At 40.1% G+C, this 13142-nt stretch overlaps 1 protein-coding gene across 1 annotated transcript in view; it reads right to left on the reverse strand.

Annotated features, from left to right (window-relative positions):
* Positions 1-1967: 1967 nt before the first annotated feature.
* KLF5 (Kruppel like factor 5) overlaps positions 1968-13142 on the reverse strand; it is a 16630-nt gene continuing 5455 nt past the window's right edge. The window contains exon 3 of the mRNA XM_008631638.2: positions 1968-3883. Coding sequence (XP_008629860.1) covers positions 3705-3883 — 179 coding nt within the window. The 3' untranslated portion in view covers positions 1968-3704. The remainder of the gene's footprint in view (positions 3884-13142) is intronic.

Consider the following 13142-nt stretch of genomic DNA (forward strand, 5'->3'; position numbering starts at 1 on the left):
TGTGGCACCATACCCACCAGATTAAAACAAGGATCCATGCAAGGATCCCATGTGATGAAGGCTACAAGTTTCCCAAGTAGGTAGAGGGACTCCTGTGGAGGATCAGGCTGTAAAGTCACATAGAAAACCATGGGAAGGCACTCAGCACCCAGTCAAGTGGAGGATGAGGTGTTCACGTGGCCACCAGAAAAACCAGTTGGTCTACCAGATTTTCTCTCTTTGCGTGGAATGATAATTTGGGTTCTGAAGGATAATTGGAGAGTTGAATTTGAGGGTGGCCTCGGTACCTTGGGGGACTCTGAGCCAGCTGCTGTAAAGGAACCGAGCAGGGGCTATGGTAACAGTGCTTTTTCTCACAGGTTTTGAGACCAGGCAAGCTGTTGAACCCCTGTATCAATACTGCATACTGCAGCTGCAGTGCTTGCCAGAGAAGAAAGCCCCTCTACTTTAGGTTTTGTAACATATTCTCATGCATGGGTCTGTTCTCTCTCTCTCTCTCTGCTTGCATTAGGTTAAATGCTGCTGAAGTAGACTAGCCTAATTATGGCCTTTCATTCAAGATTAATATGAAGCCATTAGGCTGGTTTATGCAACCAGGTAGCTGAGCAATAGAAACATCTAAAACAAGTATGGGGCAACACTGGAGGCTGAAACCATGCAATCAGCGGGCTTTCATTGTGAAAAGGCATGGGAAACAGGGGAGCGAGTGCTGCCTTCATCCACAGACTTGAGACAAAACTCAGCAAAGAGGACAGAGGGCTACCAAACCCACCACCAGTCCAACTCAAACCAGGGACTGAGCTAAACAGGGGAACTTGCCAATCCCAACGCCCCCATCACTGCTGTTATTCACACCTCCCTCTGTGCTCAGCAAAATAAGCTCTGGTAGCTCTTTCCCAGATATGGACAACTGCCCAGTTCACTGCCAGCTTCTCTGAGCAGAAACACCTCCAAGAAACTTGGGTGTTTTTCTAACAGCTGGATCAGAAAAGGGTAATGGCACAGCAACGCTTCTGGAAGCTCTCTCTCCCTATGCTCCAAAACATCGTGCTTACTTTTGCAGTTGTGGTTAGGTGAGATGCAGGGAGATTTTGTTGGTAATTTACTGGGTTTTCACTGACTTTTTTAATGCCACCCTAGCTATTTTTTTAAAAGGAGGGATTTGGTGACATTTGAGAGAGGCTAATTAAGAGAGAAAAATCAATTGAAGAAAAAACAAAATTTGATTGTAAGGAAAACACAGAATTTCAAGACAGGATTTAGGAGACAGAGTTTATGAGACAATAATGGAATTTTGAATAAATTATTGATTTGAATATTAACATCTGCTAGCAAATCATATTTAAACTGACTTTTATTTGGTTTAAGATAGATTCCTTTTTAAAAGCACAGAAGGCCTTTTCTCTTGAAGCTTAGAGGAAAGAAGACAGATGCACCCCCAGATCTGAACATACACAACCAGTTGAAATTTCAAGTGAACTGTACTTCCATCTCCCAAGGGAGAAATACTGAAAAGGAGACATTGATATGGTAGGTATTGCATAGTGCTGCTGCGGGACCTTCCTACCTTCCTAGGGCATGGAAGGACCTTTTTGGAGAGAAATTTCTCTTGGGCAACACTTGATGAGTTTTCTTTTGAAAGTGGGAAGGAATTTGTATACTTCTATACACCCAGCAGGTACCTTTGATTTCCAGTCATGCTACTGTCAATGGACAACTGCAACTGTTTTCAAGCAACCCATCACTTCCTTTAAAGGTCAGATGGCAGAAAAGCACCAACCCTTATCCCTTCACATTTCTTATTTTCATCAGGGCAGGATGCAGAAGTGCCAGGTACTTTCCAAAGAGGCAGTCCCTGCTATGTAGAACAGACATTCTTTGCTTAATACTGTCATGATTTCCAGCTTCCACTGCAAAACACAGAACTTACACTGTCAGGAGCTAGAGAGAGCACACACACGCACAAACACATTAGGCACTTTGTTTTATTTTGCAAAAAAAAAAAGAGTCTTTATATATAAACCATTTCATTCTCTCTCAAAACATTCTACAACTATACAGCTGTTTGCTCCATCATTTGCATAGGAAATACCACAATACAAAAATAAGGTAGGGGGGAGGCAAAAGAAGCAAAACAGCAACCAATTTCTGCATGTGTTTCCACGTATAAACATTTGAAGCCTTACAAAATTATTTACATCGTTTGTCATCTATGTACACTGAGAGCAACATTTCTAACTATAACAAACAAAACTATAATTTATCAAGTATACGTAAAATTGTCTTAAAAAAAAAAAGAGTCTATCATATACCACAAATAAATAAAGACAAACAACAGTTTTAACAAAGCTAGGTTTTCCTGCAAGACCCTTTTTTGGTATTTTGATTGTCTATTCTAGCCTTTGGTTGACAGCTTAATATTACGGCTTGTTCATTTCAGACACTTACTAGGTTTGTTTGGTTTTCTTCTGTTGTCTGGCCAAATCCTACCTGGTCTAACCTCATCTTTGGCCCTTCATCTATGATTTCAAGGCTGAGCACGGTGGATCAAAGTCATAGTTAGCATAAAAGGGCACCATTTCATTGACTTCAGTGGAATTTCAGCTACTTCTGTCAGCAGAAAATTTTTTCCTGCGTGTGTCAATCTGAACAGTGGATTAACTAAACTGCACTGTAATTTTAAACAAAATTACTGTATCCTTTACCTTCTAGCAAATTACATCCAATATCCACATGAAACTAGATCATACTGGTGCTGAACCAGCTTAACATGTCTGTGTATGGAAACTGCATCTTAAATCCTTCTTTTTAAAGTGATACTAAGTTTAGCTTATAGTAAGAGGTTTAACATTCTGTGTTCATTTTAACTATCCCCACTATTTTGGCTTCCAACATTGACTTTACAGTTCATTCTGCATGTTTTGCCCTTTTAAGCAATTTGAAAACAAAATCCTGCTTTGAATATTCAGTGCACACCATTGAGTTAACAGGTACAAAACGTCTGACTAAATTGGTACTATTTTGAGAGGTATTTAAGTAACTTTTATAAATGTGCCATGTTATCAAATGTAAAACAACTGATTTTTTCAGATGTTTCTTAGAAAACTTTTGTATTAAACCTAAAAAGCTGATTTGCGTATTTACAAAATCTTTGTCATAGCAAACATGCAACACACAGAACAAAATGCTTTGTTCTATGGCTGTTTATTAATTTTTCTATGTATTTTATATCCACAGAATGGCTTAACATTAAAAAAAACCCCTGCATGTACTTAAGTATGTCCAGTAAAAACCTGACAGATTACAGTTCATGGCTTTTCCACTGTGTGCATTCTTCTGCATCCTCTCGTTGATTTGTTTACTAAACATTGTCACAATAATGACAGTGCTTTGGTCAAAACACTGCAAGAGGGAAAAAAAAAGGATAAAGCTGCAATGTGTCGAGATATAATACTTGTAAAGAGATGAAACCTGCTGACTAAAGCCATATACATCATGAAAGCAAACAAACGACCGAACACTCTGGTAATCGTGATACAGTGTCTTCCCTTTTTCTGCATAAATATACAAAATATACATTTCCAGTTTCTTTTGAGATTTCTTTTAAATGGATATACTCAAAAATTCAACTAATTTCAGTTGTATGTTGAGAGTCAATAGGAAATTGCATAGATACAAAACAGCCTCAATGAGCAGTCCAGCTCTTAGTTCTGATGCCTCTTCATGTGGAGCGCCAGGTGATCGGAGCGGGAGAAGCTCCGGTTGCAGACGGCGCACTGGAAGGGCTTGGCCCCCGTGTGCTTCCTGTAGTGGCGCGTCAGTTCATCCGAGCGGGCGAACCTCCAGTCGCAGCCTTCCCATGTGCACTTGTAGGGCTTCTCACCTGGAAGAGAGCACAGAGCAATGAACTGTCAGCTCTAACTCTCGAGCAGAAAACTGATGTGGGTCCACACTGAACAGCATTGCACCTCAATTACAAACAAGGAGCTGACATATCCTCATTATTCACAGCTCTATTCATCAAGCCCCAAACTAACAGTGCCTTTGTTTTTCTCAGAAAATTTTGCTCTTGAAAATGGGATTTAACACCTCAGTAAAATGCACAAAATTTTCAAACATGCAAATTGGAGAGAGCTACAGTACAGAAATGCAGGGTTAAAAAACCTGCATGAGATCAAAATATTCTCCTTTACACTCACCACAGTATGAGAGGGAGTAGGGGAAAAAAAAGCAGTCTCATGTGACAATCCAGCCTGGTTTGTAACTTACACTTGCACCTTTCAAAAATGGGTAAGCTAAGTTATACAGTGCTTTTTTAAGAGGTCCGAAATGGGAAGGAAGACATCTATAAGGATTCTTCGCAGTGTGCAGATCTGTTCAAGAACTTCTGATGTGTGAAGAAAGGGGCACAATGTGTTACAAACACAACGGGGATAGTATTTTCCAAAATGTCACAAGCAATAAAAACTTGTGGTATCCTGCTTGGGGCTACCTATATATAGGAGAAAGCGCCTCAAATTTGAAAGCACCCATTTTCAGAATGAAATGTCTTTAATCGGGTGCTTAAGTAGCCAGCCGTATTTTAGAGGTGGCAAGTGCTTGCTGTCTTCAGCAGTCTACACTGACATAGGAGGAACATGGTATCTCTGAAAACTTGCTGTGTTACAGCAGCTCTGAATGCAACTTCAAAATAACCACCTGGTCTTGAATATACCAGCCCAAGCAGCTGAAATGTTCACATTCATCCATTTTAGAACTAGAAACACAGTATTTTAAGCATGCCTACAATTTACAGGTGTTTGCTGAAATGGGAGAAATATGGAGTCACACAGCCATGACAACTTCTGTGTGAAATCAGAATTTTACACGGGTATGTACACCTGCCTAGGAGCTTGTGTGGGCATGATGTCACCATACAAGCAAGCTTCATATAAATAAAGAAGTTAATGTTTGGTGTTGTTCGACAAAAACACCTTTCAGTTGGGAGAGTGAATTGCTATCTATATATCTTACATTAATTTGACCCATTTGGCAAGAAGAGAAAGAAAACCGAGTGTGTCAAAGCACTTGGCAGTAGCTTCGTCTGGAGCAGTAACTGACCAAAGCTGAGCTTCTCAAACAGTTCTTTCTAATCCATCTTACAGATCTTCTACATCTCCACTGGTCTCAAACCTCTACCCTGACAGCAGTGTGAAGTGCCTCATACTTTTCCCTGTTTTACCACCACACAAGCATGTGGAAGAAAGACAGAAGACAGTATCCTGCAATCAGAGGGCTTATTCTGCATCAGTTATGCAGGTAAAACCATCTGAGAAGCTCCAAAACACTACTTCAGAGGCACTTATTTATCATGCAGATGAAATTATGAAACTGTTTTTGTCTGGGAGTTTCTACTGCTTCATCTGATGAACTAGCAACTTTTCTACCACTGACTGCAGAACTGGCCCTTTACTCCTAATGGGGATGTGACTTTGCACTGGCAGGTGTTGTCACAACCAGAACCAGACCTTTCCAAGAAAAACTAACCACCTAACAATCTCATTGCATAAACAGCAACTGTGGTTTATTGAAATCATGCTGGAAACATAACATCCCTTAGGAAAAACAAGAGCTCGGCATCACCTCTCACAGAATTTGTAATTATTTGGTGGATCACAAATCAGAACAGAAATCATCACAGATTTCTGTCACAGCTGAATTTAGTCTGTCTGAGTAAATTCTGAACTTACTCAGAGTAAATTCTGATGCTGATTAGGACTGGAATGATCTATCATACAGGATTCTTTTTTGCTCCATGAAACACATATTGTAGGCCAAAATACAGATTTCATGCAAACCCAGTGTGTAAAGCTTTTCTAACACCAGTGAAGCCGGCTGAGATAACACATTTGGTCTTCACAATAGAATGACAGGAAAGATCCCCATTCAGTGAGGGGTATTTTGCACTGTATAGATGATCCTCAGCATATTTTAACTGGGTTATTAATGGAGGCTGTAAAAGCCTGTGTTGATGATCCAAAAGCACAGCACCAGGGAGATGATCTTTGAACACTTTGTGCTAAAACACACGTGCACACACAGAGGTTACACAAAAGCATTACTCCTGCATTTGAACTGTCTTAATTTAGAACCAATGTATTTATTTCTTTTCCTTATTTCTTTTTCCTTTTCTCCCTATGTACTTTAAATTATTCTTTAGAAGTCTTCACTCAAAACTGCCACATTACACCTGATGCTGAGTCCTGTGAGGCCAACACCCTCACTTTCCAGGCAGAGGACATACAGTCAGGTCTCTATCTACTCCGAATGCTTCCTCTTATGTTTTGCAGACTTATACAAGGAATGACAGAGAAGGTAAAGAGGGCAGGAAAATAGCACTGGTTAACAAAAGCCTGGGAACATCCAGACCGGACTGGAATGGGGACCTGGAGATTAAAATCTGTTTCCAAGTCTGGCGCTGAGGAGGTACGAAGTACACGCAACTTTCACTGAGTGTCGGACTGTGCTGCACTGTAAAAGCAGCCTCAAAGTCGTCCTGTGTAGGTGGCACCTGACCCTGTCAGAGTCCAAACAACAACAAAAAAAGCTGCTCCCCGTTAAAACTTTTCCTAACACGCAAGCAGTGTCAGCAGGTACTGTGAAGGCTCCTGGCAGAGGAAGTGCCAGCGTGCTGGCAGTCTGGGCAGTGGTGATCCCTGTGCCCTGCTGGGTGCCACGGCGTCCCAGACAATGCTGAGTCCCACGGCCAGAAACCCCACCAAACTCCAGGGCACTCAACTTTGTAGAGACACTGTTTAGAAACTCACCACACAGTCATGGTCACTTCACTGCCTGCCATAGCCACGAACCCTCCTGGGCAACAGCGCTGCACTGGGGAAAAGCTCAGGCAGTGCCATGCAGAGCAGCACCGCTCCTCCTTGCTGGCAGACTTCTGCAGACCTGAGCTAAACCAAGCGGTGCTCAGGGGATGAGCAGAGGCAACGAGCTGGTGCCTTACTCAGATTGTTTTAATAGTGTTACTTTTATGTACTGGAAATTAGAGCCAGAACGCTGCTTTTAACCCCTGCTTTAGCCAATAGTGAGAACTGGAAAATGTATTTTTAGTGCCAGTGTAGAGGCCCGGATTATTTTGAATAAATCCTAGGGGTAAAATACTGAATATCTATGTTTGTAATGCTAGTTTCCGTTGGAAAGTTCTATTTAAAAACTGAATCAATTTCAAATGTTTTCCTTTTGGGCAAGAAGGAAGGGGGGTAAAAAAAGGTAGGTGGAGATTAATTTTCACTCCTTCAGAGCAAGCAGAAGAACAACTAGCTGGTAGTGTTTCCTCTCTCCCAACCTATACACATGCTTTTTGTCATTTAGCAGAAATAAGAATATGGTTTAAGTTCCTGCAAGCAAGGGAAAAAGAGTCTCACATATTTTCTGAAGGGATCCTATTTCTTCGCTGTGCTGACTTTAAAGCTCTGAGAAACCTGGGTTGAAGACTTAGTTTTTAAAAAAACAGGTATACACAACAAGAGACACTGAACTCTTTATCCACTGTTTTTGTTGGCTACATAGTAATGTAAGATTTGTTTACTTTATTGATTGTGCGAAATACAGTAGCCGTAAAGTTTCAGAAGTATTTGGTTTTCCTCCAGCAATTTAGGGCTTCTATAGAGTGTTAAACCAAGAATGCCACTGGTCATCAAATATGAGGGCAGTACGGCTCAGTTACTGGAACACGATCGCGGTATCAAACAGATATTTCACTGTAAAAGCAAGAAAACAGCTAACTCCTCCACTTCAGGGGAGCTTCCACGGGATTTGTTAGAATGTCAACACTGTTCAACTAAAACACCATGGAGGAAGCTGGTACCGATTTCCAGCCAAATAGCACACTCCAACCCTTTCTTCCCAAGCCAGAAATATTATACACAGCACTTCTGGGAAACAGAACTGCTTTCCTTTAAATTATACTTCAACAGGATAGGGATTTCATAAGTTTAATTGGATTTCTGCACAACCTCCTTCCAGTATCAATGATTTAAAATATTTTGCTAGGCTTATACATCACAAAATGTATTTTTAAGTTCATGAGCTCTTAATATGTATCCATTCTCCAGTTTTAAAAAAATACATTTGCGGAGCATGAGAATGAGACTTGTATTTGAGCACAGAAATTTTAAGCCCTAATGTTTAGCTTGGAAGGTCTTTTAAAGAAAGCACGGAGTAAGAGATAAGGGAGTTTAACCTGAAGGGAGACTATTTTGCTTCCAATGTACCTATTAGTTATAAAAAAATTATTCATACTGCTGTGAGATTACAAGGATGTCAAAAAGATGTTTAGATGTTCACATAAAATACGTTACACTAACCAGCCACCTCAACAGATAAAATCTCCTCTGGCAGATCCCATGGTTGGGGTTTCTTATCAATACAAGAGAGTGGTCTGCACCAGTAAAGCACACATACTGTGTTGCCTCTTCTCCCTCTAATTTCTCTTCTTCTGATTCAGTTGTGCCAAAATGCACCAGTTGCTTTCCTAACATTTAATTCCAGTTGCTGGCAGTGACCCTCATGGCCACACTCATTTGGGTAAGGCACAGTGCCACCAGTGGGGGGGTGACAGACATTTTGAAGACACCCTGTTATCTTCAACACGCAGCCTCTCTTCAAGAACCTGTTTCTGCTTGAAATTATTTGGAAAAAACAAGTCACTGACAGCCTCTATTATTGACGAATCTCCCCATTAACAAGAAAATAAGCTTCCTTATTTCACCAAAGAGTTTTATGACTTTATTTCTGCAATTCACTGCTAGGATGGCTTTCTTTAAAAATAAAGTTGTAAACAGCAAGGGCTGGAATTTCAAACCTAAAGTTAGGTAACTCTATTGTTATGCAGAAATCCAAATACAGGTATTACACCAGCCAATGCCTGCAACTTCACTTGTTTCCTATCAGAAATTTCTGTCAGAGCAGCGAGTTTGGAGCATCCTTAAGGAATAAAAAGCAGCACACTTTCCAGAGACTTCAAAATGACAGCACCCGATTACAGCTCATAAGGGTATAAAAGTATAAAGACAGCCCCTCCTCCAGTCTTGCCATCATTTTAATATTACTTGTGCTTATTATTTCCAGTGGCAAGTGGTTGGCCTTAAAAATATTCAACTAGGTGTGATAAAATTGTGGCAGGTAAAGCCAAAGTTTCTGCACCAAAACTGCACCAGTTATGTACATAACTTTTACAATGCTCAGCTTTAAAACAGATTATTAAAAAGATTTATGTTGTCTCAAAGCTTTGTGGTGCATTTGTCTTCAAATTTTTCACGTTAACATCAGTTGTCTTAATTCCCTGACATGCTATAGCCTCAAATTTTAGAAAAAATAAGAACAAATGAAATGTTTTTTCTATTTTAGTTTGCTTGAAATAGTGTTTCTCTAGCTCACGGTACCATAGTAGTTTTGAACTCTGACTGGGTCACGGGACCTGAATGCAGTTACCTGGGTGTATGTCTGCAAGCATTCAGAAGTTTTTTGCTCCCAACATTTACCTAAAATCAGACCTTCTTTCTATTACTGACTAAGTCCTAAGTGCTGTAGTCGTCATTAAAAGCAGCTTCTTGGCCTGTTTTGGTTTTGGGTTTTTTAGAGAAAGAACAGAAAGCTGAGTTTTCAAAATATATACTCCCTCAGGTGTTTAAAAGCTCTTTTGTGCACTAAAATTCTCAGTTGTCCAAGATGGAGATGGATGAGAGGGCTGACAGCACACGAGGTACATCCAGCTTATTCTGTGAGTGACAAAACATTCAACGACATTTAGTGCTTAAAACATCCATCCATAAATGATATGAATGAGCAACATATGCTGCATACTTTTAAATGCAATAAAGTCTCTGCCTACTATAGTAGTGGCTAAAGGGGGACTATTAAACACTACTTCACAATGAAACAGCATTTTAAGGAATTCTGTAACAGAGAGATTTGAGCTCAGCACGAAGTCCGACCACTGATAAATGACGCATGAAGAGGAATAAAAGATAACTGACTGGTGATCAAAGAGGACAGGGAAAGGAATTCACTTTCTGACTACAGAGGTGCAGAAGGCATTACCTTCTCAGCACTCCCACCAGTGCTTGAAGCGCACTTATTTTGCTAAGTGTTGTCTTACGCAGTTCAAGGATTAGTGGGGAATCTTGACTGGCCTGTGCAATGGTTTATTTTCCTTCTGGTATAACATTCTGTCTTAACAGAGGTGGTCTCTCTTCAAGGAGATATGCAAACAAAGAGGAAAGGAATTTTTTTTTAAGTAGGTTTATAAGAAATCCATGCCATTTGGGGTGCACGGCTGTGTCTACACATCCTGTGCTGAAGAACACATTTCCTTACCTAAGCTGTGGTACAAGAACAGCTCTTTAGCTCTCTCACCAATAACACTGGCTTTTGTACAGTCAGATAAGAGGTGCTCTTAAAATGGAATTTATTAAACACATACTGTAGACTTCCAGATTTGCATCTACTGTATGCACACACACACCAAAGAAAAAAAAAATTAAAGCAATACATTAAAGCTATTTTAACTCAAAGCAAGGCACTGTACACTTGCCGAAATCAAAGGTTTTAATATGTCCTTAATCAGAGTGTTAGAGATCCCTGAGTATAAATAATGCAGCCTGACAGGACAGGAATGCTGCTACCAAGATACTCAGACTAAACTAGGACATTACTTAAATGTTTCTAATCTTTCACCAATGGGAGGTGCAGGTCATCTAACAAACAACAAGCAACACACTACCCTGGATGGAACCAGGAGTCAATCGTCCCAGTCAAGCCTCAGAAATTAATTACAATAAAGAATGTCTGATCAAATAATGGAAAGTTTTAATCACTGGCAATTGCTGCGAATCTTGGGACTGTACTAGCCTATGTAGGGCGGTCTCAAAATGAACTATATTTAAAGCCGGTCTCTTAGGTCAACAGTTTCCTTATCAAGAATCAAATATCCTGGAACTGAAGTTTAATCCTCTCAGGGAGCAATTGACAGAAACAACAGTTTTTTTAAGCTTTCATGCTTAGAGGGACTTTCTAGGCTTTTAATCAAAAAGAAAATATTAGGCTTTTCTTTTCAGTATCTGAAATCTAACAGGAATACCCCCACCTGACACCTTGGAATTTAATTCCTGCTTCATAAAAGTTGTATGCTGGATGCCGATGAGAATGATCAATAATATTTAAATAAAATTTATGTTTATGCTGCTAAGATTTCACCTTCTTTTGAGCAACACATTCAAACACTTCTCATTCAGCTCATGACTTCAGATAAAAAACCAGATCATTCATGAAGTGTTTGAAAAAAATGCATTATTTTCCCTTAAACTGTGGTTGGCACAGGAAAATAATGTACTTCCATTTCTCAGACAGGCAACTAATGGCTTTAGCAGAATTCATAAATAAAAGATACTAACACACCCTGCAGCAGTGCCTAGCAACACTGCACTTTAATGCACTTTGTCAACAGTTTTATTTAACTCTCTTCCACTTTTCCTTATGGTCTCTATCAACGATGGCATTTACTGACAGCTCCTTAAAGCGTAATCTATGCAACTGACTCATCTAACAGGTCAAAGAAACTGGATCTGCACAGAAATACTACTTAATTGCTGTTTTCACGATTTCAGGATGAGGTTTGCTATGTACATGCAAGGCTGCAGCCATGATCCAAGGCAGATTCCTTTGGGGCCTCCATTCCTCATTTGCGCATCAGGAGTGAAATCCCTTCCCAAAGTCTTGGTGTGATTTGAGTTGATACGTGTTTTCCCAACATGCAGGAGCCCAACTACTACTTGTCTCCCCTTCTGGACCTGGGGCATTCTGAATTCCCAGGCAAATGGCACTATCTTTAACAAGTGTCCCTATACAGGTATAATGAACTCAGAGTGCTGAGTCCCAGGGACTGCTGAAGTCTACTGCTTACAACTGGTTCTAATTCTGATGTACCATCAGTCTAATTCTGGATCTACTGAGGCAGAGATCTGAAATAAAATAAAATGTTTAACACCTTGAGGAACCACACAAGTTAGCAGCTGTTCTATGCCTATATAAACATTTGAAATAACCAGGGACAGTGGAAGTATTTTGAGTGCATCTCATTAGAGAAATGCCATTTCTCTTGAGTTATCTCGGCTTCCACTTCCCATCACCAAATACAAGCTAGATCTATAGATAGAGATGAAATAGTTCTGCAGTTAATACTAGAAACTATTAATGGCAAGCCCACCATGTGACCAGAGAACATGCCTGTACAAAGACTCTGTATACAGAAAACCAGTATCCAGCTGGAAAATGCCCTCAATGTGCATGCCTTGATGTGTTCAAAACAATCACATATTTTCCTCTTAAAAACATACACAATTCTGAAGTGTGCAGCTGCTCACAGAAATAATAAAACCCCCCTGCACTACAGGTAGCATACAGGTATGGTATTCCAGGTGCCTGCACAGCAAACAGTCAATGTCCACAATCCAAATGTTTGGCATATAAAGAAATCTAAAAGGATATGTTATAGGATTGCTGTTTCTAAATGATTACTCAATATATATGTATATACTCGGATGCCAGAAGAAGAAGGAATGAAGTTTATCTGCAATACAAAAGTAACTGCTTTTCCCTGGGATCCGGCACGTTTCAGTTTGGACATGCAGCCATTACGCCGGAGCTTTCAGGTGGCTTTGCTGCTGAACAGCCCGCGATAAACGCGCAGCCCCCTCACACATTATATACTGCAGCTGCACAATGCCGGCTACAAAACGAAACTTGTTCCATGGCAAGCAGGTAAGATGATTTTAAAGATTATTTTAAAAGAAAATCCCTGCTTCAAAAGGTCAAAAAACCAACCTCTTTTGAAAGATGTTTCAATAGGTACTTTAAAATACTGGATACCATTTTACCCGTTTCAGAAGCAACTACCAGATTCAGGTATCATACTGAAGTGTTTTAAGGTATTAAAATGTACCACACACCTGCTCCAGAACTGCATGAAAACGGACAAAAAGTGTTCTGTATCTTTTCAACACTTGAGCCTTTGCTCATACTCTGTTTTGGGGTTGCCAGTCTACCAACTAAAATTTATTTCATCATTAACAAATGCTAAAGCATTACGT

The sequence above is a fragment of the Corvus brachyrhynchos genome, unplaced genomic scaffold (assembly GCF_000691975.1).
Source record: "Corvus brachyrhynchos isolate BGI_N302 unplaced genomic scaffold, ASM69197v1 scaffold71, whole genome shotgun sequence".
Lineage (NCBI taxonomy): Eukaryota > Metazoa > Chordata > Aves > Passeriformes > Corvidae > Corvus > Corvus brachyrhynchos.